We start from the raw sequence: 21,500 nt of genomic DNA on the forward strand, positions 1-21,500 counted from the left end.
TTGACCTTAGCTTGGGACTAAAGTATATCACTGTATACTACTGACTTAAATACTACATAGAAAAGTCTTGGTGATCTCAAATCAAGCCATTGCCTTGCTGCCTCAAACCAACTACTCATTGTCTAATGACAACACCTCTGATCCAATAGCTGTCTCAAATGAAGCCTTGGCTGCACATGATTTAGAGGCTAAAATCATGACACAGACTTCTGTCATTTGTTAATCTGTTTGTTCTCTGACATGATAGTGAGGAATTTTGATTTCATTGGTGTGTTTAATGATAGAATTAGCATCTCTCTGCATATTAGAATATATGCTGCAATAGATGAGAATGATAGAGTCTTCTATTATATCTTCAATCTGTGAGGTATGAGATAGACATCAAGTCTTTCTCAGCCACATAACTGTGCTAAAGCTCCTGAACAGTGTAGAAATATGACTGTGTACCTCTCTGCCTAAAGGTCCAGACTGTATTCACATGTTATGAAAGGGTTTTTTGCAGTCAATATTTGTCAGTGGCAGCTGATTTGTCTTTCTGGACCCAAAAGTCATTTTTACATCACAGATAAGAGTGAGGGTAATATCAGGCTATCTTTATACTTTGAGGGACAAATAAAGAGGATATCTATAGTGAATCAATTCTCTAGATCCATGGCATGATAATGGACATATTTTGTTAGAATCATGTTGCAATGTTCCAAGAGGGAGATTTTCAACATTAAATCTAGCATGTATGGATGATACTTTCCATGTTATTTTTGGAATAATTGTTCAGTTGTGGGTTGGCCTAGTGGCAATTAGCACTACTCATGGTTTGACTTTGTGATATAGTCATAGCCTGAATGTAGTGTCCTGTTCACCATTTTATCATACATTCCTGTATTCTTTGATGTCTTATGCATGTTTAGATACATGGATTGATGATATCTGTAGTGTATTTCTCACATGACTATATTCTTTGCTAAGTGATATTATTTTCACACATCTTGGAACATAAGGCACAGGCCATGCAACTCTTGACACCACTCTTTTAACATTGGTATTGATCTTGCTTCCTTCATTTCACCAAATGAGGTAATGAAGAAACCACTGTAATACTTCTATGGCCTGATGGTATTAGTAGCTTTCTGTCCCACATTATTTATTGATATACAAGTATTTTACTTCAGAGATCACATTGCAGTCAGCAAAATAACATAGAATGAGGGCTCCATTTTGTATAGTCAATTAATTTTGTTTTTGTGGGCTGGATCACTCTTGGTGCTTCTAGAGAACTCAATCCTCATAGAGATGGGAACAGTAAGTTTTTCTGGTCTTTAATGGATGTGTGAGACTGTGGATTTGCATGGCCTGTGGCTTACACTCCAGGATGTATGAAAATAATATCATTGAGCAAAGAATATACTCATGTGGGAAAGACATTACAGATATCACCGATCCATGTATCTAAACATGCATAAGACATCAAAGAACACAGGAATGTATGATAAAATGGTAAAAAAATGCTACATTCAAGTTATGGCCACATCACGGAGTCGAACCGTGAGCACCGCTAATTACCAAAAGGTCAATCCACAACCGAACGATTATCCCGAAAGTCACAGTGTGACACTGAAAATGTCATCCAAACGTGCAGTGTCGGAGAGGGAGATAGGATGAAGCTCTGTAGCACCAATTTGTGATGTCCGGGCTGGATCGAGCTGAATTTCTCCTGTTTAATAGATAAAGATCAGGAAACACCGCCTCGTCAGATTTGGCTGTGAAGGCTGAAAGCAAAGAGAACCGCTCCAAATCGGCCCGGCTACCGACGTAGAGCAAACAAAACACATCTTTCTCTCCGACTACCACCACCAGAACCAAGGCGTCTTTCCCTCTTCTATCGTCGAAGTAACTTATCTCATCACCTACGCAATGACCGCATATGTGACTGTCGAAGCATACTAGAAAGTGCGCGCCTCGACTTTGGTTCATGTCATCGAGTTTCAGGCGGTATCAAAGGGTCCGACCGACCTTCCCTTCTCGTTCACTCTCCTGACTACCCTGGAATGGATACACCTAGAACACGCGTCTCAGATGAGCATAGTGCCCGACGTGTCTAGTTGACTGAGTTACCTCACAAACGGTGCAGTGTCGAACAGAAAGAAGTACTTTTGAAGACTCTTCTTCGCGTCTAGGCTCTCGTTTCTGTCCGCGCTGACTAGTGGGTATATAGCCACTCGGATGAACTTTGCATGATGTCCACTTCAACCGTCCGTGGCATCTTGGAAAGTAGCTCTTTCTCAAGAACGTCTTCAGTCCGTGGTTCCTTTGCATCACATCGACACTCTGATGCGATGCGATGCCTCCCGCCGTTTCGCTTTATGGATACGGCTCAGGGTGAACTGAGAGCTATTTATTATCCTACCCACAATCTCCTCCCTGCGAGAACGCCCACTAAGAAACGTTATCACCATTTTCAGAGAGAATATGGTCTCTGCGTTATTCTTTCTCTTTTTTTAACCAAACGAATAGCTGACCCTGTTATCACCGCGATGTTTTGTTCGGTTTACCTCAGGAGCCCTCGCGATTTGTACCAGTGAGGCCCTACGAGGTTTGAACCCTACCTGGTCTTAAAGAAGGGGAGTACTTGACAGCCGAGATCGCATATGGTAGCCCAGCGTACGTCCATCTTTACTCGCATGACCATGGCGCTAAAGCATAAATATAGGATTATTTCTTGGTCTCGATCCTCGCATTCATATTCTCGTTGAACTCCTACATCTATACCTCCTCACAAGCGTCTAGGAACTGGGCGAGGGGCTTGGTGGGATACGGGGATAGCTCTGCAAGAAAAGGTGGATGAGAGCGGTATTGACAAGTTGGGGTCCGAGTCCTTTAGTATATATCTTGCTTGAGGTTCTATTGTCATGTGACGCTTCCAAGCATTCGCATGCCTCTGTTTCCCAGAATCTCTCCATAAAGAAACGAGACTGCTGCCACACGATTTCGTTGAGATGGCCAATTAAGAGAGGGACAAAGATATCAGTGGCAGCAACTCTTCTATAGACAAACAAAATACAGGTGTCAAGAAGTGAAAGGTCATGACACGGAGTCGAACCGTAGTTTTCTCATTAACCTCGAGTACTTGTAATATTGTGAAGACGATCTACCGTTGATCTACCATGGCGTTCATTGAATATGAATTATTGCCGTTCTTCTTTCTTCCTGGGAAACACCATATATCAGTTTTTGTACACCTCATTCCAGATGAGAAGAGATATCTACGATCTTCGGAAATAGCCTAAACCCTTAGGTTCTGTTCCTTTGAGGGTAATGGATAGGACTAAAAGACACAGAATGTACAGCGTATGGAAGTGAGTTCTAAGACTATTTAAATAGAAGGCTGGTACTAGGTGGAGCAGACTGTTGTTTCTCCGTCATACGGTGTGACCCCCAGTTTCTGTCAGGCATATCTGCTCATTATTTCGGAATCAAGAGAATATAGCTACAATATCACTGGTTCAAGTTCCTACAAGAATCGGCATGATGTGAAAAGAGGCCAGTGATTGGATCTAGAAATGGGGCAAGGAAGAGGCTCGTTGCCGGGGCCAACCGTCATGCGATAGGAAAGACTCAATAAATGTGGGGAAAGTTGTAATCAGAGGCGCATTAAGCACATCCTAGTGAAACTCAAAGTACAGAGAACAGAATTGACAAACGGCATGGATAATTGTAGGAACAATGCAAATATATGAAGGCGAGTAGCAATATACAAATAGTGAAACAGGAGATACATCCTACCTCTCTTCCTTCCTCTTGTTCCTTGATGACTTATTCAGTGCCTCACGTAGTGCATCTCCTCCGTCGTTTCCTCACATTTGACCCATAGCCGCGTACCGACGTAGGAGCTCATACTCCCTCTTCCCCTCCTCATCTTCGTCACAAAAGACTGTCGACGACGCTGGATAATATATGTATTCAGACCTATTGACAGTCAGATGGCATTTCTGGGTCACCAGCCAGATATGGATGTGAAGACGGATGCAGAGAAGGAAATCGTAAGGATGCAGACCCGGAGGGGAAAAGTGAAGCTGCAGTAGGATTGGAACGATTTCGATAATGCCCGCGCATATTGGAATTTACTTTTAATTTCCGTCCGCATCTGGGGAAAGAGTATCGGAATGCTGTGCGCAGTAAGCAGAAGGCGATGAAAAATAATCTTTGCATGACTCACGGGTAGCACCTGTATGCGTGTTGATATGGATCTTCGGGCTACTCGGCCTGTAAAAGAATTTGTAATGAGAAGATGACGAGGACATGCCAGGTGACAGTTATATAGTTGTGCGTTTATAAACGGTGACTAAAAGTTGGATGCAGAAGAGCTTCGGTTATACATATACTCCTTTTAATAAACCAAGCGACGCTCTTAGAGCGAACCTGAACGTCCAAGGTGCAAAATAAATGTCATCAACGCTTCGTTCATTAATAATTGGATGCCTTCCTTGGCCCAGGACGATGTACGCTCCGTGTTTTTTAATCTTTGCATACTGATAAAAAACGCCTTTGATCCAGACTCTGACTGTGCTACCAAGAGGAGGACGATATTGGCTATGCTGATTAAAGATAAAGCAGCGGTACTTCTTCGGGATGAGCAAACCACGTATGCTACGCTCCTTGGTCCTTTATTCCCACAAATACAGCTGACTGGAAACCTGCAGCGTACAACATCAGCAGGGAATTCAAACATGAAAGCCGCCCCGGTCATCTCAAGCACTTTTCTATATGAATCCGGTACGGTGTCTTACTGCTCTGTTGATTAACATGGGCACAGGTCACGATGCCCAGCGGCGAAGCTCATTTTCGACTATGCGGTGGCTGTATGCTCCCTTGGTCAACCTCTTCTGTCTGTGTACATATGTGGACTATTGAATCATGTGCGCTTTACATCCGTCTGAGGGGTTAGATCTATCAGCCATCATCTTACCACTCCCTGACGAATCTGTTTGTCCGGACCTGGTATTGACGGTATTATATCCCATTTTCCTGGAGAACCAGATAGGACTGACCCCATGTTCGAGTAGATCTGGACTGCTACATTATTTAATATATAGGGACCGAGCCTTTGTATCTCAGCTTCGCCTTGCATAGAGTTACAAACTCAAAGTGAGTTTCCTTGTTTATAATGGTCTTTGGTGAACTGCACATCCCCCTTGAATTTAACGGCCTTGTTGAGCAGGATGTACAAAACTATTGCGTCTGTAATTCTTTTTCTTTCTCTGTTGTCCAGAAAATCTGATGATGCTATGAATCTTAGATCTCTATTTCTTATGGAACTTTTATTTCTAGGTACGAAAGACTTTGTTCATATCACTTTCTTCTCCTATGAGAAAATATCTTTTCTGTATTTGTTCCCACTTCGGATGGTACATATCCGATGAGACTGTATCTATTTGATTCAGTTTGGTTTTCATCGCAGAGTTAGTATTTGTGCTCATGTTTGTATTTTCTAGTTACGTTCATGTAGACTCCCTTTGCTGAGGTATATGACGGTGGCATTCACTCATAAGCTTTTCCGGCGTCGAAGGTATGCATCATCAGTAAGGTGATAAGGTGATGAGCCTGTTCCTAATCTGTCATGTCACTCATTGATACAAGATAATTGCCAGGTGAAAATGTGCCGTGTTCAAGGTTGGAAGGTCCGTCATCGATAACATAGGAATCTGTGCCTTTCGTGAATAATCATAGTTGGAGAAGATCTTCATATTACATAAGACTCGGTCATTAACCACGGACCGGTGGAGACTCGTGTTGACATTTTGAGTCAATTTGGGCCAGCCATCTGTGGGAAGGAAACAAATGGAACATTGTTCACGCATATAGGCACAAATTTTGTTATTCTACTATGGACCTCCAACATCGAATCTAACCTCAGTGAAAGACCATGTACAAGTTTGCACCACGGGCAGGGATGTAGACGCGAACACGTCCTTGACGGGTTCGGGTGGAAGAACCGACCGATGAGGCAGACGAAGGGGACGAAGTAGAAGAGGCGCTCACGTCGGAAGAGGTGCGGTGTCTCTGAGGCCGGGGTGAACGATGAGCACGGGCATCAGTGTTCACGCGGTTGGGCCTGGCATGGGAACCAGTGTAAGGAGCGCGTGCAGAAGCCTGGTTTCTCCCATGGTTGTAAGGAACGACGGCGGTGCTGTGGTCGTTCCCCGCATTGGCGGCGGCACGATTCCTTGCGGCTACGGCAGGATCATAGGTTACCAGAGCGTTGCTCTGCTCTTGGCGAGGTGGATTGGAATTGTGGTGCTGGTGGTGTGGGGAAGAAGCCTGGACGTTTCCACCATTTGGGAGAGGATGACGGTGGGAGTCGGAAGGATGCGCATACGTATGGTTCGAGTGGTGGCTCTGTACAGGGGGGTAGGCGGGAATTCCTTGTGCAGGGGCGTATGCCGACGTGGGAGGGGGGTTGCGGTATGGCTGTGTCAAAGCAGGAGCGGTGCCGTACTGGTTCGTGGTTGGAACATGGTGGCGAGACAGCTGGCGGGGATGGGAGTGGTTCTGATACATAACTACGTCGCTGAAGGGGGAGATCGTCGGTAGCTCCTCTCTCAAGGAGAGCCATTCGACTGGCCTTTGGAAGGAACTGAATTCCTGTGGTTTGGAAGGAGGAGAGGAAATGTTTATATAGAGTTCCGACGGACCGGTTTCTGCGGTGGCCTAACAGCATGGCAGACGAAAAGCATGCACATCAAGAACGAGGCACTTGATTAGCGCCCTTGGAGGAGTGATATTCTCGTGTTTCTATGGTACCCTTCTCGTTCTCCCACGGATCCTTGACACGCTGTTTCCCTTTTCGTCGGAAAAATCACGGACTATGTGAAAACCTATCTTCAAGTCACTGCAGGATAGAAATGTTTGAACATAGCGGCAATGGTGGCTGAACAAAAAGGAAAATAGGCAAATCAATTTTACGGGCCGAAGTTCGGCAGTTTCCGTGTGCTTTTTTAGGATTGTTCCATTTTTGAGGATAGGCACTGCTGGCATTTCTTCTCCTTTGGCCAATTTCTTCCATCCCGTCACATCAATAGGTCTGTATCGTCTAGAGACTTCACTAGAACGTGCGGACAGGATTACTCACAGGAGAACTAATGTTCCGAGATGGTGGAGCCAGTTCTCAGCTCCCTTGAACCGCCTTTAAGGGCGCCATTGCTCTGCACGCTAGTACTTCCAGTATCTCTCCATCCCTCTGACCATATACATCCTCGGAATGCCCTTCGCCATGTGCATTTCCGCTTCGACATCCAGATGGAATACGAATCCTTGTATCCCTTCAACATGGCTGTCTAGGTGAATTCAAGGTCTGTTCTCTCATGTCGAAGGGCCAGGTGGCTTTGGGAAGCGCAAGCCATGGATAAACTGAAAGAAGCACTCTGGATGATCGAAGCACATCTTTCACTATGGAGCAGGACTCGATCATCGCTTGTGGCATTCGATTGCTAGGTATAATATCTCATCCGATGACCTTCCAAGCCGTACACGTATTACTCTGCTCCGCTCGATATGTTGAATTGGCCGGTCGAGCATCCATGATTTGGGACAGCAATTTTTTTACGACTTTGCCTCTGACTATGAATCCACTATCGACCTCGGTTGCTGGCGGGGTCACTTCCTCAATACGATATCCATCCTAGTGCTGCGGTTCCGCCATTGATGTATGTCGTCATTAATTGCTAAGTGTTAGGATTCGGTTACTGTCAATATCAACCACGGATTCTCGGGCCGGTGATTATTCGAAGGTGCATTGCTATTGTCCGATTCTCGTAGTTTGACCTGGGCTGTCGGACGTCATCAGTCTAGAAGCTATGAAATGAAACCGCAGGAGGTCGTCGATGTTGCCCGCTTTTGTTGTGACATCCTGTTTTGCCCTGTGTGGGACCCGTATTGGCTAGCTATTTTCTCAGCCTGCACCCATCGCGGAATTCATTATGACCTAGCTTGACTGAAGAACCAGACTGCCAGTCACCCACGACATAACCGTCTACCCAGAAGATCCGAACTATACTGTCCTTCCTTCGCCGTTGGTTCGTCGTATCTTCGGGTTTTGGGCGGTACCAAAGGATCGTACTGCTCGTCTCGAGCATTCCCTCACTATCGAGGCCACCCTGGAAGGCTGGTACACCTACAACATGCGTGTCCCACGAGTATAAGGGTCCATCTTTGTCTAGTGAACTGGTCAATTGCGCCTTGTTACCTCACAAACAGCGCAAATTTGAATGCCATGTCGAACGGAAAAGAACCGCTTCGGCAGACTTCTCTGCTTCACGTCTCGGGTGTGGTTTCGGTTCGCGGTGTGGTGGGTATTTAACTACTGGAATGACCTTTGTGCGATACCAGTTCATTCTGCGATATGTCAACCTCCCTCCGCGGCCTCTTGGGAGGTATCTCTTACTCGAGAAACTCTTCCCTTTACGGTACATTTACAGCCCGTCGACGCTCTGATTCGGGTCCTCACAATGAGGCGCCTCTCGCCGTTTCACTTTATGGATGCAGCTCAAGACAAAACAAGAGCTGTTCAGTATCCCACCCATCATCTGCTCCCCAGGCCGATCCTAATGTGTCACTTCGAAAGTATACCGAAAAGAACCACCATCATCACCACCATGAACACGATTGCAGCGACCGTCTAACTCTCAGTGGTCGTTGTAGGCTATCCTTTTTCTGTTTATCAAACGAATAACTAATTCTCTTATCACAGTGGAGCTTTATCCAATATATCTTCCGAAAAACGTATCCCAGCACTCGCATACCAATTCATCCATACCCTCATCCTCCCACAAATCCACTCCCAGCGTTTCACTCTCCGAACCTCGCCCAGTCCTAAAAAGGGCAAGTGCCGGCCAGCATACGAAAACACAGCGTGCGTCCCTTCTTACATCCGTATTCACACAACCGATTGTTGCTCCCACGATCACAGACCACGTGTCATTCGTCAACCCCAACCTCCCAGACGCCCTCCACATGCACCCCCTGCTCGCCTCGACCCACCTCAGCCATGCGCCTATATCATACGACGTGAGACTCGCCCCGTCCTCCACATCCATCGTCGACCGCCGAACCCGGACGCCCATCCCCCCCCACACGCTCTCCCAGCCCGCTACAGACCCCCCTAGCGCCAAATCGGTGCTGAGATGCGATAAGCTCCCGTGGCCGGTCATCTTCCACGCTGCATCAACAATAACGAACCTCGACCTGCTGCGTGCTGTCCACAGCGCGCTCTCGATGCAGGTGACCCAAGAGGAATGGGACGCGCTAGGGCATGGCACGCACGCCCAGCTGAAAGCGACGAGAGCTTACGAGACGCGGTGTGCTGCTGCAGGGCTTGGCACTGGAGCATGGGAGGGCGGGATCAGGAGGATCGACTGGCTGGGCGAGAAGACGTGCTTGGTCGGCATCGAGGTCGATAGGAGCTCGGTTGAGAGCGGTGTTGGGAAGTTGATCTTTGCGAGGCCTTGATCTTGCCATACTCTTAGCGCCTTTTACATGTCTGGGAAGTTTCGTATCTCTGAAATTGACACATTTGCTTCATGGGATACATAACTGGATTCAGGACGTCACTAAATATTACAGAAACAAGTACAGAGTACGTCAGATGAAGTCGTTAAATATATTTACCATCCGAGCTGCTGCCACATATCACGGTGCTCCGGAAATCGTCGACAAAACAACTTCACCCGCTGCTCCGTTCCATCTCGAAATTCATCATCAAATTGCGCAAGCGCAAACTGTCTCCAACGTTTCGAGTTTATCTTTTCCCGCGGACTCATACCCTCAACGACGATCCTCAACAACGAAACTATATCTCGCACATTTGCATCATGTTTTCTCCGAAGACGCAGCGCCACAGCTCCCATATTATCCTTCCACCCCTTGAGCTTGTGCAGCAGGAGGATAGACATGGGAACGACCGGGAATCCCTGCTTATCGATGATAGCCTCCGAAAAAATCATCGGCAACTGTAAAACCCCCGGTTGGAGAATATCGACCTTTGTTTTCTCCAACTTCCGGCCGTCCACTCCATAATCGTGGTACCATAGAACCTTCCATGTCGCTCTAGGTGATTTGGCGTCCACGAGGTAGAAGCGATCCGGGTTCTTCGCGACGAGGAATTTTTTCAGCCTTTCTAAGTCGCAGGTATGTGAAGACATTAGAATGTCGATGTCCTTACTGCTTCTTCAGTTTGTCGCAACTGAGATATAAGAGCATGACTGATCCTCTCACATTTGGTAGGCGTTTGTTTCCGTAGAGATAGCAAGCCGTACTCCCCAAGATCGCAAAAGTCCATTCCGCCTCCCTTAAGATACGAGTAACTTCTTTCGCGGCACGAAATACGACAGCCCGTGAGCCGCTCGTTGGAATCACTGGGCTGGAAGTAGACATTGGTTGGTTCGACGTCCTTATATTTATGGCTGTGCCGCCGAACGAGTCGAAGGGAACAGTCGATGATGACTGTTAAGGAAGGGTCAATTTCGGCACCTTGTGTGCCGATTGTTGAACTTCTGAAAGGGATCCGATAAGCGACTGCGCGTCGAGAAGAATAAAAAGGGGACTAAATAAGAAACGTTCAGGTCATCCTGCATACACGTCAGCAATCTTTTCGGAGTCCCCTTTCTCGAGAGCCAGACAAATTCCTAGAGCGGTTTCTACAACAAGGCAGTTCTCCTTGAGTTCCCCTTTTTCGGCTCAGCCACTGCTGGGCAGACATTCCTTAAGTAAGTAAAACAGAACCCAAAACTCCGAGTCTTTGTGGATTCGGTTTCTGACTCCTTGGCGGCATTCTTCGCTATCTTCCCCTTAACGAAGGGAAATTTGGCAATACATTTGACTCAGCAAGCGTTCCTGGGTTGCCTATTGTCTTCTGGATGACTTATGGATGAAATGACCTGGGTGTCGATCCAAAATTTCCCCGAATCCTTATTCACTCTCGCTTCGCAGAGCTAGGTTCTAGTTTGACCTCGACTCTTGGATGCTTCATTAATTTTCGACTCGTCGTCTGGGGCATCTTCATCTCATAATCTCTGGTTTGTTCAACCCTCCTATTCTGATTACAGATTTCATCTGATACTGACGTTAGAATCATCACAGTGCCAATTCCCGGGGCTTTTCGAAATTACGCTTTCAGGAATGCTGCACTTCTGACATCGGTGATCTCGTGTGCTAGCAACCCGGTCCGGAGTGCTCGGGGGTAGGACGTCGTTAATGTTCTCAGTGTCATAGATGTTGAAACTTGGAGACAAGTCATGAATAAACATCTGATTTTTTCACTCTCTTGTTGATTAGTGACATCATTAGAAGCTCTGAATTACTGTTCTAAGTATCCAGCTTCATCACCTAAATTCTCAAGTACAGTAACTACTGACAAGTGCATTGTACGGGATGCCTCTCGTCTCAATTCCGGTCAACATGCACGGTCCATCCCCATCCGCGATTCTGTGTATCAAATAAGCATTATCTCTCAACAACCTTGGTTGGTGGTCGCCTTTCAAGTCTGATAGTGACGACGCCTTAGCCTCTGAGAGGATCAATGTCGATGTGATGTAGAGGATAGCAACATCTATTTTGTCTGCATATTGTGGTAGGTCTGCTTTGTCGACTCTTCGGTTTCAATACATCTGCTCTCGAAGATATAGGCGGCTGTATTTACTGCATCTTCCGGCCTCGGATATAAACAAACATCTAGGTAACGAAAAGAGGTGCTCCCTTTTCTTCCTACAGCTAGCCTCGAAACACGCTTATGGCCCTACGTATACGTAAAGTTTGAACATCACTACCCCAAACCTTCAGTACTTACGGTAAGGTTATGGTTCTTCCATTTTCGCGCTTGATCTGAAGTACTTGCATACCCTGTATAATATCAGCTGAAAGCTCGTTCTCCAATAGAACGATACTCACATCTGCCATGCGGCTCGTCGATTCAACCACACCTCCCACGAGTCGTCCAATGGAGTCGTAGAAGAAGACGCGCGAGCCGATCTGGAGAGAGAACATCGTAGTAGAGAATGGACGATACGAAGAGAACGTACTGGGAATGCGTTCATGGTAGGATGGGTGTGTGTTTGGGGTGTCTGCGATGCAGCGATTTAAGTACGTAGGAAGCTATGTCTTTCATGGTTGCATATTAATGAAGTATGGACGTCCAGTAGTCGATGCTGCCTAGAATAACTTGGGACAATAAGCAATAAGATGAGTACATAATCCCTCGACTATCAATCCGGCATGCGCGATATGAATAGATCATCTTTTTCCGGAGATGTACGCACTGTACACGTGCTTTGATGTATTTCCAGAAACAAATGTCGAAGGGACCACTTGGAATATGGAGATGGACCAGCCACACCCATCTTGAGAGTAGAAAATCCGTCTGGTGTGCACATTGATAAACCATTCTACCGAGATCCAATCCAGTGTTGTATGTGGGTATGAACGCCACATGTAATTCCGAGCTAAAATCAAAGAACATTATTCTGAAATGCCGATGGCAAGACAGGACTCTTCAGATGGTGCGAGTCATGCTGGTATGTGATAGCGATGCCGAAAACAAAGATAATAAGCTACCGGGATCCCCGCCACACCTCGCAAGTATAAGAAACTGATGGAGGACGCATGCAACCGCGTATCCTCTATCGCTGAATAGCTTTCAGTGGGCCTGAACGACGCAGCGCAGCCCCATTCACATGACGATCTCGGGATTTTCGATGATGGAAGCGACAGTCAAACTGTATGCAGCAGGTATCAACAGGGCATTGCAGCTTCCAGTGCACTGCAAGGACATCATGGTCTGGACACAAAAGTTCATATCCGCGGTGGTGAAAATTGTTCTCCAGCTGAGGCGTATCATTCATTGATTTGTGTTACCCGAATCCGGCCCAAGGCGGAGTTAAGTGTGCATCGGAGATGAGGTAGGCGTATTTGCGAGAGTGAGTTGAGACAGGATTCCTTATTCATAAGGTTTACTTCAGGTCTTCGATGCATTCACGAAATCTGGGGTGAAGGTTGGGAAGGAAGAACTTGCAAAATTGTACCCGCGTCGATCACGTGTAGATGCTTGTTTGCTTTTTTCGCTTCACGTCTTCCCTTTTTCTACACCTTCTCACGGTTCTACGCTGTAACCACGAGGAATCATCCGGAATGTTCCTTTGTCTCATGGCAGCAATGTGTTTAATGCTAGATCCATACTTTTGATGATGCCGGTTCGTCCGCCGCCCCAGTGCCATTTTTCCCCGACATAGAGCTCGAACAGTTTCCAACAGGCAGTGCAAAAAAAATATACCGATTGTGCTTGTTGGTCTATTGCAATCGATGAGAAATTGACAATGGTATGAGTGTCATGAATCCGAAACAATGATGGTAGATAGCGTGTGTTCAACAAGCGATAGCTGACCACATGGTTATCAGGACAGGTAGCATCAAGCTGAGCTGTCAGGCTAAGTCCCATTATACAAGTAGCGCCATCAGGGAATGATTGGAATTATACTAGTCTTCAGATCAAGGTAAGGGGTAGTATACTCGTCAAGGCCAAATCCGAGCCAGAAATCACAGCTATCATCGACTGGCAGGGCGTCATAGTTGCCCCAGTCTTTCTTCAGGCGTCTATTCAACCTTTTTTTTTTTTCAATAATACCTCCTAGTTCATCAAATGTTAAATGCCAGCATCACATATTATAGGAGAAAGAGGCAGCAAAAAGTCTTCCAGCCTAACGTGAAATCGTGGTGTCATCCCCTAATTATGACGAGGCCATCACCCTTTTCGGAGCCATTCTTCGGTGCTAGGTAGACGGGGCGCTCGATCTTCAAAAACAAACTCATCTTTTTTGGACCGAAATCAGTACTGCCCCCCTGGCCGCTCGGGTTTACGCCGGAGGAGCGTGAGAAATTTGGACGGAGTGGAAAGATTTGGAGACTTATTCTAACACTTAGTTGTCATTGGAATTCAGGGGTGTTGTAATCCTGAGTTTCGATTGTTCCAAGATCGTCACTCTTTCTCATTGTCCTCGGTCGCTGGTAATACAATCCATTGAACGTAGCTTATTAATAGACGAACAAAGAAATCAGATGGAACATATAACATGGTAATTAGTGATATAAACTTTCAAAATACTCTTCATCCAAAGCACGTATGAAATAAAAAATCATTAGAATATTACTAAGGGGGGCCGAAATAAAATATCGTCACCACCCTATCCTTTCACGCATACCTTACCATCAACAATTCCGTGTTCTGGTGAACTCTCCGGAAGAGCCACCTCAATACCCATCCTAGCCACCGCGCGCGTCGCCTCCTCCGAATACGGTGGATAAAATATCTCTAGATGTGATTCCATTCTGGGGATCACTGTCAGAAAAAAAAAACACAAGACTAACGAGTAGACGATCACTCACGCCATAGGAACGTCAATCTGGGAGCGGACATAGGAGAACTCTTCCATACACGCTTTATTACTCCTCCCAGCTACCGGATTATCAGCTTACCAGTTCGCAAAGAAAAGAAAGAAAAAAAGATACATACATCCCGATTCTCCAACTCCTCCATACGGCAGCTCATACACTAGGAAGATGGAAGTTAACAATAGGGCCCGACAGCAAGATGAAGAAAAGGCCCGCACCAGCCATCTGCAAGAACGTGCAGTTAAACACAAGACTCCCGCTTCTCGTGCGTTCTCTCACTAAACAAACATAAGCCGAAACTCCCCCAAAAAAACAGCCAAAAAAGACATACATATCGCCTTGACTCCCTCATCCTCCGAAAACACATACGTCACCAACGGTGTCCCCACCCTCCTCACAACCCTAACAGCCTCCTCCCAACTCCCCACCTCCAGCACCGGCAAAACCGGCCCGAAGATCTCTTCGCCCATCAGCACGTCATCTTCCCCCACCCCCACCACCACCGTCGGCTGGATTCTCAGACTCAAAAGGTCCGCGTGACCCCCGAGGACCACACGCCCCTTGGTATGCGTGAGCAGAGACGCCAGCCGGGTGAAATGTCTGAGCGAGCCGATCCTCGAGAGGGATTCTGGATGGGCTAGCGCCCCGCCGGAGGAAGGATAAAACGAGTCGTACGCCCGCTTGAACGACTCGACGACGCGCGGAAGCACCCCGGGGTCGTCGTATGTCGGTATGACGAGGTAATCGGGGGACACACATATCTGTTGGTAGCATAATTCAGAAACGGAAACACATCCAACACAAAACCCATTGAAGGTTTACCTGTCCGGAGTTTTGGCATTTTCCAAACAAGATCCTCTTCGCCGCCAGGTCCATATTACACGTCGACTTTGGGTCTAGAAGGACCGGACATTTCCCGCCTAGTTCGAGGGTCGTGGGTGTGAGGTGCTGAGCGGCCTTGTGAGATATGGACCGAGCGATGGTTGCGTTTCCCGTGTAGAAAACTTTTTTTCATGAGCCTTTGTTTTTTGTTAATAAAGACGAAATCTGAAACTCACTGTGATCCCATCTGAGGTCCAGTAGAGCCGTTGTCTGTTCCACTCCGCCTTGGACGACCCTACAAGCTCTCTGATCCAAATACCTTCCTACAAGGTCCCCTAACGCACTCGCGCAATTTGGTGCCAATTCTGACGGTTTGAGGACCCAACAACACCCTGCTGCAAGAGCCCCGATGATAGGCATCGTAGCGAGGAAGAAGGGAAAGTTCCACGGTCTGGAGTCGGTGAATAGTCATTCAACAAGCGAGGGACTCGGAAGAAGACGAGGGGAGAGGGCTTACGAAATGATTAGTCCCACTCCTTTAGGCTCCCTCCGTATTCTGGGGTTCCAAGGGCGAAACAGATCTTCGTCGACCTCGACGTCGTGCTCTGCTGCCCATCGTGGTAGGTCCCTTGCTGCCTTGAGAGATCTGTCCACGGCGGTGTTGATCTCGGTAAAGTACGACTCGAGCGTCGGTCGTCCGAGGTCCTGGTCAAGTTAAGATTTTTTCTTGTATGCTGGTGGGAGGCAACCTACCGCATTCAAGGCGGAGGCTAGGAGTTTGTGGCCCTCCTGGAACATCCTCGCGAGCTGGAGGAGTTGGTGCTGGCGCCATGCAATGGGGAGGGTTATTCGTGAGGAGAAGGTTTCGTGCAGGGCTCGATGGGTCTGATGGGTAGGTTAGAATACGATGGTAGTTTTATGAGACGGAGCGTACTTCTTCGATAGAAGTCATGAGGAAGAGAAGACAATTGAAGCCATCAGAGTGCTGTCGTGGTGGACATTTAAGAATTACGGCAAGAAAAGAATTGTTCGCGATGGGCCTTTTTGTTCCTGTGTATTGAAAGGGTCATGAAATAGCCGACCCATGGCAATATGTACCGCCATTTGGATGAGGGAGGTTAACAAATGGGTATGAGAATTGGACGATGATAGCATACTTTTGATGGCCTAGGAAAGGAATAAGATCAAGCCTGTGAGGAGAATGGATAACATGTGCTCACACATATCCATATTCTCTCGTCTCAGCAACTCGCTTCATTATTATTGGTCAAACGAACATGGTTCGTGTTTCATCCTTTCTTCATCGGTGGATATCCAGAAGCTGAGGGCCCGATACATGTGCAACGGAGGTGCATGCCTGACCCATGGGCGGGCGAGGGTTGGCTAGGTTGATGAGCGAATTGATGTACGTCATTATATGACTATCCATCAAAACGAAACACGAGCAAAGTGATGGTAGATGTGTATACGGAAGCAGGAGATCGAGCGATAGAGAGCGGACTAGGCCGATTATAAAGAACGTCTGAGACGCCGCCATCGGTGATGCTCGGAATTTCCAGCCCAGCTAGGCACGTCAAAGACACCGAAGCAAGTCGCGACTCTTTATGCTCAATCTATCTGATGAGCGCCGCACTGGATCGCTCTTCCTCGCACATTCTATCCGCGATATGCTCCGAGCTCAAAGGCGACACTTTTATTTGGCTGAATACATTTCCGACTCTCCTCATCATTGGTGAGATGTGTTTTCATCACCTAGACGGCCTCGAATGACTAATGTGCCAAGGTCAACAGGAATCAACCAGCACCTCACGCCTGTAACCAGCACTCTTCTCACAAGATGGACGAAGAGATAATGAAGGTGTCATGGGAGGAATTCCACCTCTGCCTTGTGGAACTGCACACATGGAATCACTGCTGGGGCCGGTAGTTTTTTCGCACGGGTATAATAAATGTTGTGACTTTTCTGGACATTTTTGTATTAGTAGAACAGATTCCATAAAATTAAAAGGAAAAGTACCTCTTTTTGGTTTTGATTTAGGACAAGTAGATGAACACATTTTTGGGATGTTTTCTCGATCGGAAGAGGGAAAAGAAGGACCATAAATTTTGTTAAAAAAGAAATCCTTTTTCATTCTATCCTCTTTATGTAAAAACTGAAGGTTTACAGGTAAGGAAAAGGAAATCAGGACTTCCTCAACATGACTTCTTTTTCATTACCTTTTCCTTACCTGTAAACCTCCAGCTTTTACATAAAGAGGATAGAATGAAAAAGGATTTCTTTTTTAACAAAATTTATGGTCCTTCTTTTCCCTCTTCCGATCGAGAAAACATCCCAAAAATGTGTTCATCTACTTGTCCTAAATCAAAACCAAAAAGAGGTACTTTTCCTTTTAATTTTATGGAATCTGTTCTACTAATACAAAAATGTCCAGAAAAGTCACAACATTTATTATACCCGTGCGAAAAAACTACTGGCTCCAGCGATGCATCATGCCCGCCGGAGCTGATATACCCATGCTATCTACGGATCCTCTCCCCCCAGGAAACTATGGCTGGTATTTCCCTGGTCAATCCTCTATGATCACGTGGAATGTTTGATTGTTCTTATTTACCGCGTCAGACATGCTTTTTCGTTCTTCCTACCTTACTCCGACGTTCATCAATGCCATGCTGCTATGCTCTACCACAGGGTTTGCCTACCACTCCTCTCGACCGTCGTTCGCTCGATGTTAGATATCGTTATGGTACGCGTGTCGCTGACAAGGACGTGGCCGGAGCCAATCTTGAAATGCTTGGAAGGTATGGAAGGGGATTGTTTGTCCATGGCAGCCTGAGATAACGCCCTTCGAAGGATAATGATGTCAGTGCGGGCAATCTTATATCCGAGACAGACGCTGATTGAGCCTTCTTTTATCAGCCTAACATGCGACGCCTTGTTTATAGGCGACTGTTAATTCTAGTCGGGAGAGTCATAGGTGCAGTCTGTGTCACTATGTAGATGATAACGTGCGTTGTAGCCATGGCGTCGAGATGCGGATTGACTTGCTTATGCTTAGATAGCTGAGAGCTCAGACGTCGTTCGTCTTCTTCGTCTTACGTCGGTACGTCAATGGTGCTGGATGCAGGTCGAGGCTTCGGTCATAGATCATTGTGGATTGCTATTACGGTATTGGAGGTGTGCTCGCTCATTTTCCTTCGAGCCCCAGACGGGACTGACTACGTTTGAGTAGTTCCGAGCGCGTCGCCGTGTCATTCATATCCCTTAAGCGCAAGAACGGATTTATTCATTGATGTACGGAGCTATATCTATAGGTCGGGCCTTTGTCACCAGGCTTCGCCTTGCTTAGTGTCATGCTTTCAAAGTGGGTTTCTTTCTTAAGAAAGGCCTCTGATGAATCGCACATTCCCCTTGCATTTGACGGCCCCGTTGAGCTGGATGGGCGAAGCTGCTGCGTCCGTAATTCTTTTTCTTCCTGAGATTCATTCTGTTCTCGGCCGTTTCAGCGACGCTAACGACGTTATTCCTAGATCCCTGCTTGTTACTTATGGCTTCTTTTTAAGGTGCGGGACGCTTCATTTTCCTTTCTTATGATGCTACATCTTCTATATTTCCTACTTCAGAGGGTTCATCGCGTTGGGATGGACGTACCATTGGACCCAGTCCAGAGTGGGGTGCGGAGGGGAATGGTTACAGTCTGGACCGGTGTTTTCGTGGAAGGATGTCGGAGGTCGCCTACACATTAAGCTGTTCGCCGGCTAGTTCAATTGGTTAGGGTGTCGTGCTTATATTAACATGATCTTGGGGTTCGTTCCCCAAGTTGGGCGTTGTAGAAATATTCTTTGGTAATTTTTTTGAATTCCGCTCCTGGAATAAGGTTGCACATGAAACCTGGGGGAGGGGGAGGGGGAAAGTTATGGTTTTATATATGACTGATGTACCTCTGGCTAAGGGTTGATAATACTATTCGATTGTTCCTTGCCGATGTGGCTGAATTTACACTCTTCTTACGATGCAACGCAATGGGCTATTCTTACGAGGAATATAAAATGGAAAATCTAATGATCTAAACACCACGGATTATGATACTTTATAAAACGAGAGATAAAATGTTTGACCTAGGATATGAGCACCGTCGCTACCCGAACGTCCTTCTCCCCAAGGCTTCCATTATCACTTCCACGATGCTGAGAAAGATGCCCAGACTTCCGCCCACCTGTCGTCGAGCCTATGATATCCCCATCCCCTGCGACGTCCCGCTCGAGCCCAACATAATCATATGAAAACTCGCACATATCATGCTCGTCCAGCCCACTCACCTCCGCCTCTTCCGACCCCCGTAACCGACATCCCGGGATAAAGTGCATGATCCACAGTATGATAGTAGTCATCACAAAAGTATACGCTACCCCAGTGACGCTATCAGCAAGCTGGTATCCCAACTGGATGTAATGATGGTCGATCCACCCTCCATCTATGACGGTGATACCATCGAATCCGGCTATGGACGCTTGGGCGAAGAAGGCCGTGAGGACGTTCCCGAGGACACCTCCGATACCGTGAGATGCCCAGATATCCAGAGTGTCGTCGTACCCGAACATATACTTGAGTTGGGTCCCAAAGTTGCAGCAGGTACCAGCCATGACGCCGACCAGAACGGCCGCCGCTTTACCAGGAACGTTAGAAATGGAGAAAGGAAGGGTAAGAATGTAAGAGGGGGGGACACGCACGCGCTCCGACGAACCCGCAAGCAGGGGTGATAGCAACCAAACTTGCAATAGCACCAGAACAGAACCCAATAGCTGACCACTTCTTCTCGAGACGATAATCCCAGAACATCCACGTCAACCCGCCCATGCTGGGGGCCAAATTCGTCACGATGCACGCATGAGCAGCTCTGAGGTTGGCGCTGAGCGCGCTGCCGCCATTGAACCCGAACCATCCGAACCACAGAAAGACGACTAGGTAGGTTTATCATCAGAACTCTGCATTAAAAAAAGCAAAAAGGGGAACTCAGAACCTCCGAGAACGACATACGTCGTATTATGCGGCTTGTACATGAGCCTCTCCGTTCCCCAATCCTTCCTCTTTCCAAGATACAAGCTCATAGCGAGCGCAGCTGTGCCAGATGTGATATGTACCGGGGTTCCCCCGCGAAATCGAGTCCACCCAGAACGAACGACCACCCATTTGCGGACCACGTCCAGCATGCCACGGGGTCGTACACGAGCGTCGACCACATGAAGACGAACAATGGGCCGGGGGCTAGGCGCCCACGTTCTGCTAGCGCGCCAAGGGCGATTATGGGCGTTGCTGCGGCGAACATGAGCTGGTAGAGGCAGAAGACGAGGGCGGGGAGTCGGGCGTTGCCCATCGACGGCGTGTCCAGGACGCCTTTCAAGCCAAAGTACTCTGGAAAGAGGGGGTGAGAGGGAAAGGGGGTGCTGATGATATTTCGGACGTACTGAGGTTGCCGATGTAGGTACTTCCGGTTTCACTAAAGGCGAGCGAGTAGCCCCAGAAGAACCACTGGTTGGGCGTCAGCGAGATCCGGGTATGAACATGTGGAAAACGTACTTGGAAAGATACGACTGCAAGACAGACGAGACTCAAGTAAATTTGACTGAGCGCATTCTTTCGCCTGAGTAATCCCGAATAGAAGTATCCAAGGCCGGGGATCATCAGCCAGACAAGCGCCGTGGCGGTGAGCGTCCATGCTATGTCGCCGTTGTTGTATACGGACACGACACCATCAGCATCGGTCGCGGTAATAGTTCCTGTTGTAAACAAGATCAGCTAGGATATAAAACGGAGAAGGAGAACAAACAAGCGTCGTAGGTGATATTCACCATTGCAGCGAAGTGAAGAAAAGGAGAGAAATTGATAGAGAATGTAGTGAGATGAGAGATAAAAGTGGTCCCTGTGATCGAGAAAGCTTGTTTATCGCAGACTAGCTTGGCATACCCAGGGTGAAACGCGTGGAACGCGAAGATAACAGGGTCGTGATCTCGTACCGGGTCTCTGGCTTCTTTGGGTAAAAGATTAACGGGGTAGCTGTGTCGATGTAAACTCAGAAAAGCATAGCAAGTGGCGAGCGTCTTCTTCAACAGGGATGAGAAACGTCCGCTACGATGCAGAAGAATAGGGCTAAACCATGCGCCTATAATTTTACGATAGATAAGGTTGCCATCTACTCTTGTCTTCCGCTGAGGATAATTCTATTGATCAACAGCCCCGGCGGACTGCTTAT

At 47.2% G+C, this 21,500-nt stretch overlaps 9 protein-coding genes and 1 pseudogene across 10 annotated transcripts; 2 read left to right on the top strand and 8 right to left on the bottom strand.

Annotated features, from left to right (window-relative positions):
- Nucleotides 1–1,567: 1,567 nt before the first annotated feature.
- BT62DRAFT_1013315 (uncharacterized protein) lies at nucleotides 1,568–2,686 on the bottom strand (the record flags this gene model as incomplete). The annotated part of the gene is made up of 8 exons (XM_043178042.1): nucleotides 1,568–1,690; nucleotides 1,741–1,841; nucleotides 1,909–1,960; nucleotides 2,011–2,055; nucleotides 2,113–2,356; nucleotides 2,409–2,433; nucleotides 2,501–2,603; nucleotides 2,663–2,686. The coding sequence occupies 8 exons, from the start codon at nucleotides 2,684–2,686 to the stop codon at nucleotides 1,568–1,570; spliced, it is 717 nt and encodes a 238-aa protein (XP_043033372.1).
- Nucleotides 2,687–3,076: 390 nt separating this feature from the next.
- BT62DRAFT_t189 lies at nucleotides 3,077–3,166 on the bottom strand (annotated as a pseudogene). Its single transcript has one exon. The product of its transcript is annotated as a tRNA-OTHER (tRNA).
- Nucleotides 3,167–3,963: 797 nt separating this feature from the next.
- On the bottom strand, nucleotides 3,964–4,298 carry BT62DRAFT_912089 (uncharacterized protein; the record flags this gene model as incomplete). The annotated part of the gene is made up of 2 exons (XM_043183849.1): nucleotides 3,964–4,163; nucleotides 4,214–4,298. The coding sequence occupies 2 exons, from the start codon at nucleotides 4,296–4,298 to the stop codon at nucleotides 3,964–3,966; spliced, it is 285 nt and encodes a 94-aa protein (XP_043033373.1).
- Nucleotides 4,299–5,848: 1,550 nt separating this feature from the next.
- BT62DRAFT_1081266 (uncharacterized protein) lies at nucleotides 5,849–6,911 on the bottom strand (the record flags this gene model as incomplete). The annotated part of the gene is made up of 3 exons (XM_043179655.1): nucleotides 5,849–6,705; nucleotides 6,752–6,829; nucleotides 6,888–6,911. 3 exons carry the CDS (start codon nucleotides 6,909–6,911, stop codon nucleotides 5,908–5,910), a joined length of 900 nt encoding a protein of 299 aa, XP_043033374.1. The 3' UTR covers nucleotides 5,849–5,907.
- Nucleotides 6,912–8,961: 2,050 nt separating this feature from the next.
- BT62DRAFT_938535 (uncharacterized protein) lies at nucleotides 8,962–9,629 on the top strand. The gene has a single exon (XM_043187562.1). It carries the CDS (start codon nucleotides 9,007–9,009, stop codon nucleotides 9,499–9,501), a length of 495 nt encoding a protein of 164 aa, XP_043033375.1. The 5' UTR covers nucleotides 8,962–9,006; the 3' UTR covers nucleotides 9,502–9,629.
- Nucleotides 9,596–10,506, bottom strand: BT62DRAFT_938536 (uncharacterized protein). Its single transcript, XM_043187563.1, has 2 exons — nucleotides 10,267–10,506; nucleotides 9,596–10,208 (listed from the first exon to the last, which is right to left on the bottom strand). Exons 1-2 carry the CDS (start codon nucleotides 10,423–10,425, stop codon nucleotides 9,657–9,659), a joined length of 711 nt encoding a protein of 236 aa, XP_043033376.1. The 5' UTR covers nucleotides 10,426–10,506; the 3' UTR covers nucleotides 9,596–9,656.
- Nucleotides 10,507–11,355: 849 nt separating this feature from the next.
- On the bottom strand, nucleotides 11,356–12,083 carry BT62DRAFT_924396 (uncharacterized protein; the record flags this gene model as incomplete). The annotated part of the gene is made up of 6 exons (XM_043184607.1): nucleotides 11,356–11,376; nucleotides 11,406–11,475; nucleotides 11,509–11,640; nucleotides 11,837–11,889; nucleotides 11,938–12,018; nucleotides 12,069–12,083. 6 exons carry the CDS (start codon nucleotides 12,081–12,083, stop codon nucleotides 11,356–11,358), a joined length of 372 nt encoding a protein of 123 aa, XP_043033377.1.
- Nucleotides 12,084–14,043: 1,960 nt separating this feature from the next.
- On the bottom strand, nucleotides 14,044–16,584 carry BT62DRAFT_957597 (aldehyde dehydrogenase). Its single transcript, XM_043188417.1, has 11 exons — nucleotides 16,473–16,584; nucleotides 16,187–16,419; nucleotides 16,006–16,137; nucleotides 15,770–15,957; nucleotides 15,489–15,703; nucleotides 15,253–15,434; nucleotides 14,762–15,191; nucleotides 14,649–14,708; nucleotides 14,552–14,590; nucleotides 14,425–14,494; nucleotides 14,044–14,367 (listed from the first exon to the last, which is right to left on the bottom strand). The coding sequence occupies exons 2-11, from the start codon at nucleotides 16,202–16,204 to the stop codon at nucleotides 14,223–14,225; spliced, it is 1,479 nt and encodes a 492-aa protein (XP_043033378.1). The 5' UTR covers nucleotides 16,205–16,419; nucleotides 16,473–16,584; the 3' UTR covers nucleotides 14,044–14,222.
- A 1,092-nt stretch (nucleotides 16,585–17,676) lies between these two features.
- Nucleotides 17,677–19,012, top strand: BT62DRAFT_924398 (uncharacterized protein; the record flags this gene model as incomplete). Its single annotated transcript, XM_043184608.1, has 7 exons — nucleotides 17,677–17,807; nucleotides 17,942–17,996; nucleotides 18,196–18,258; nucleotides 18,309–18,353; nucleotides 18,565–18,614; nucleotides 18,757–18,813; nucleotides 18,874–19,012. The coding sequence occupies 7 exons, from the start codon at nucleotides 17,677–17,679 to the stop codon at nucleotides 19,010–19,012; spliced, it is 540 nt and encodes a 179-aa protein (XP_043033379.1).
- A 352-nt stretch (nucleotides 19,013–19,364) lies between these two features.
- Nucleotides 19,365–21,102, bottom strand: BT62DRAFT_1052206 (ammonium transporter; the record flags this gene model as incomplete). The annotated part of the gene is made up of 7 exons (XM_043178538.1): nucleotides 19,365–19,916; nucleotides 19,981–20,211; nucleotides 20,271–20,369; nucleotides 20,420–20,662; nucleotides 20,716–20,779; nucleotides 20,828–21,046; nucleotides 21,100–21,102. 7 exons carry the CDS (start codon nucleotides 21,100–21,102, stop codon nucleotides 19,369–19,371), a joined length of 1,407 nt encoding a protein of 468 aa, XP_043033380.1. The 3' UTR covers nucleotides 19,365–19,368.
- Nucleotides 21,103–21,500: the final 398 nt, after the last annotated feature.

Source organism: Guyanagaster necrorhizus, assembly GCF_019112545.1.
Source record: "Guyanagaster necrorhizus MCA 3950 unplaced genomic scaffold BT62scaffold_59, whole genome shotgun sequence".
Classification (NCBI taxonomy): domain Eukaryota; kingdom Fungi; phylum Basidiomycota; class Agaricomycetes; order Agaricales; family Physalacriaceae; genus Guyanagaster; species Guyanagaster necrorhizus.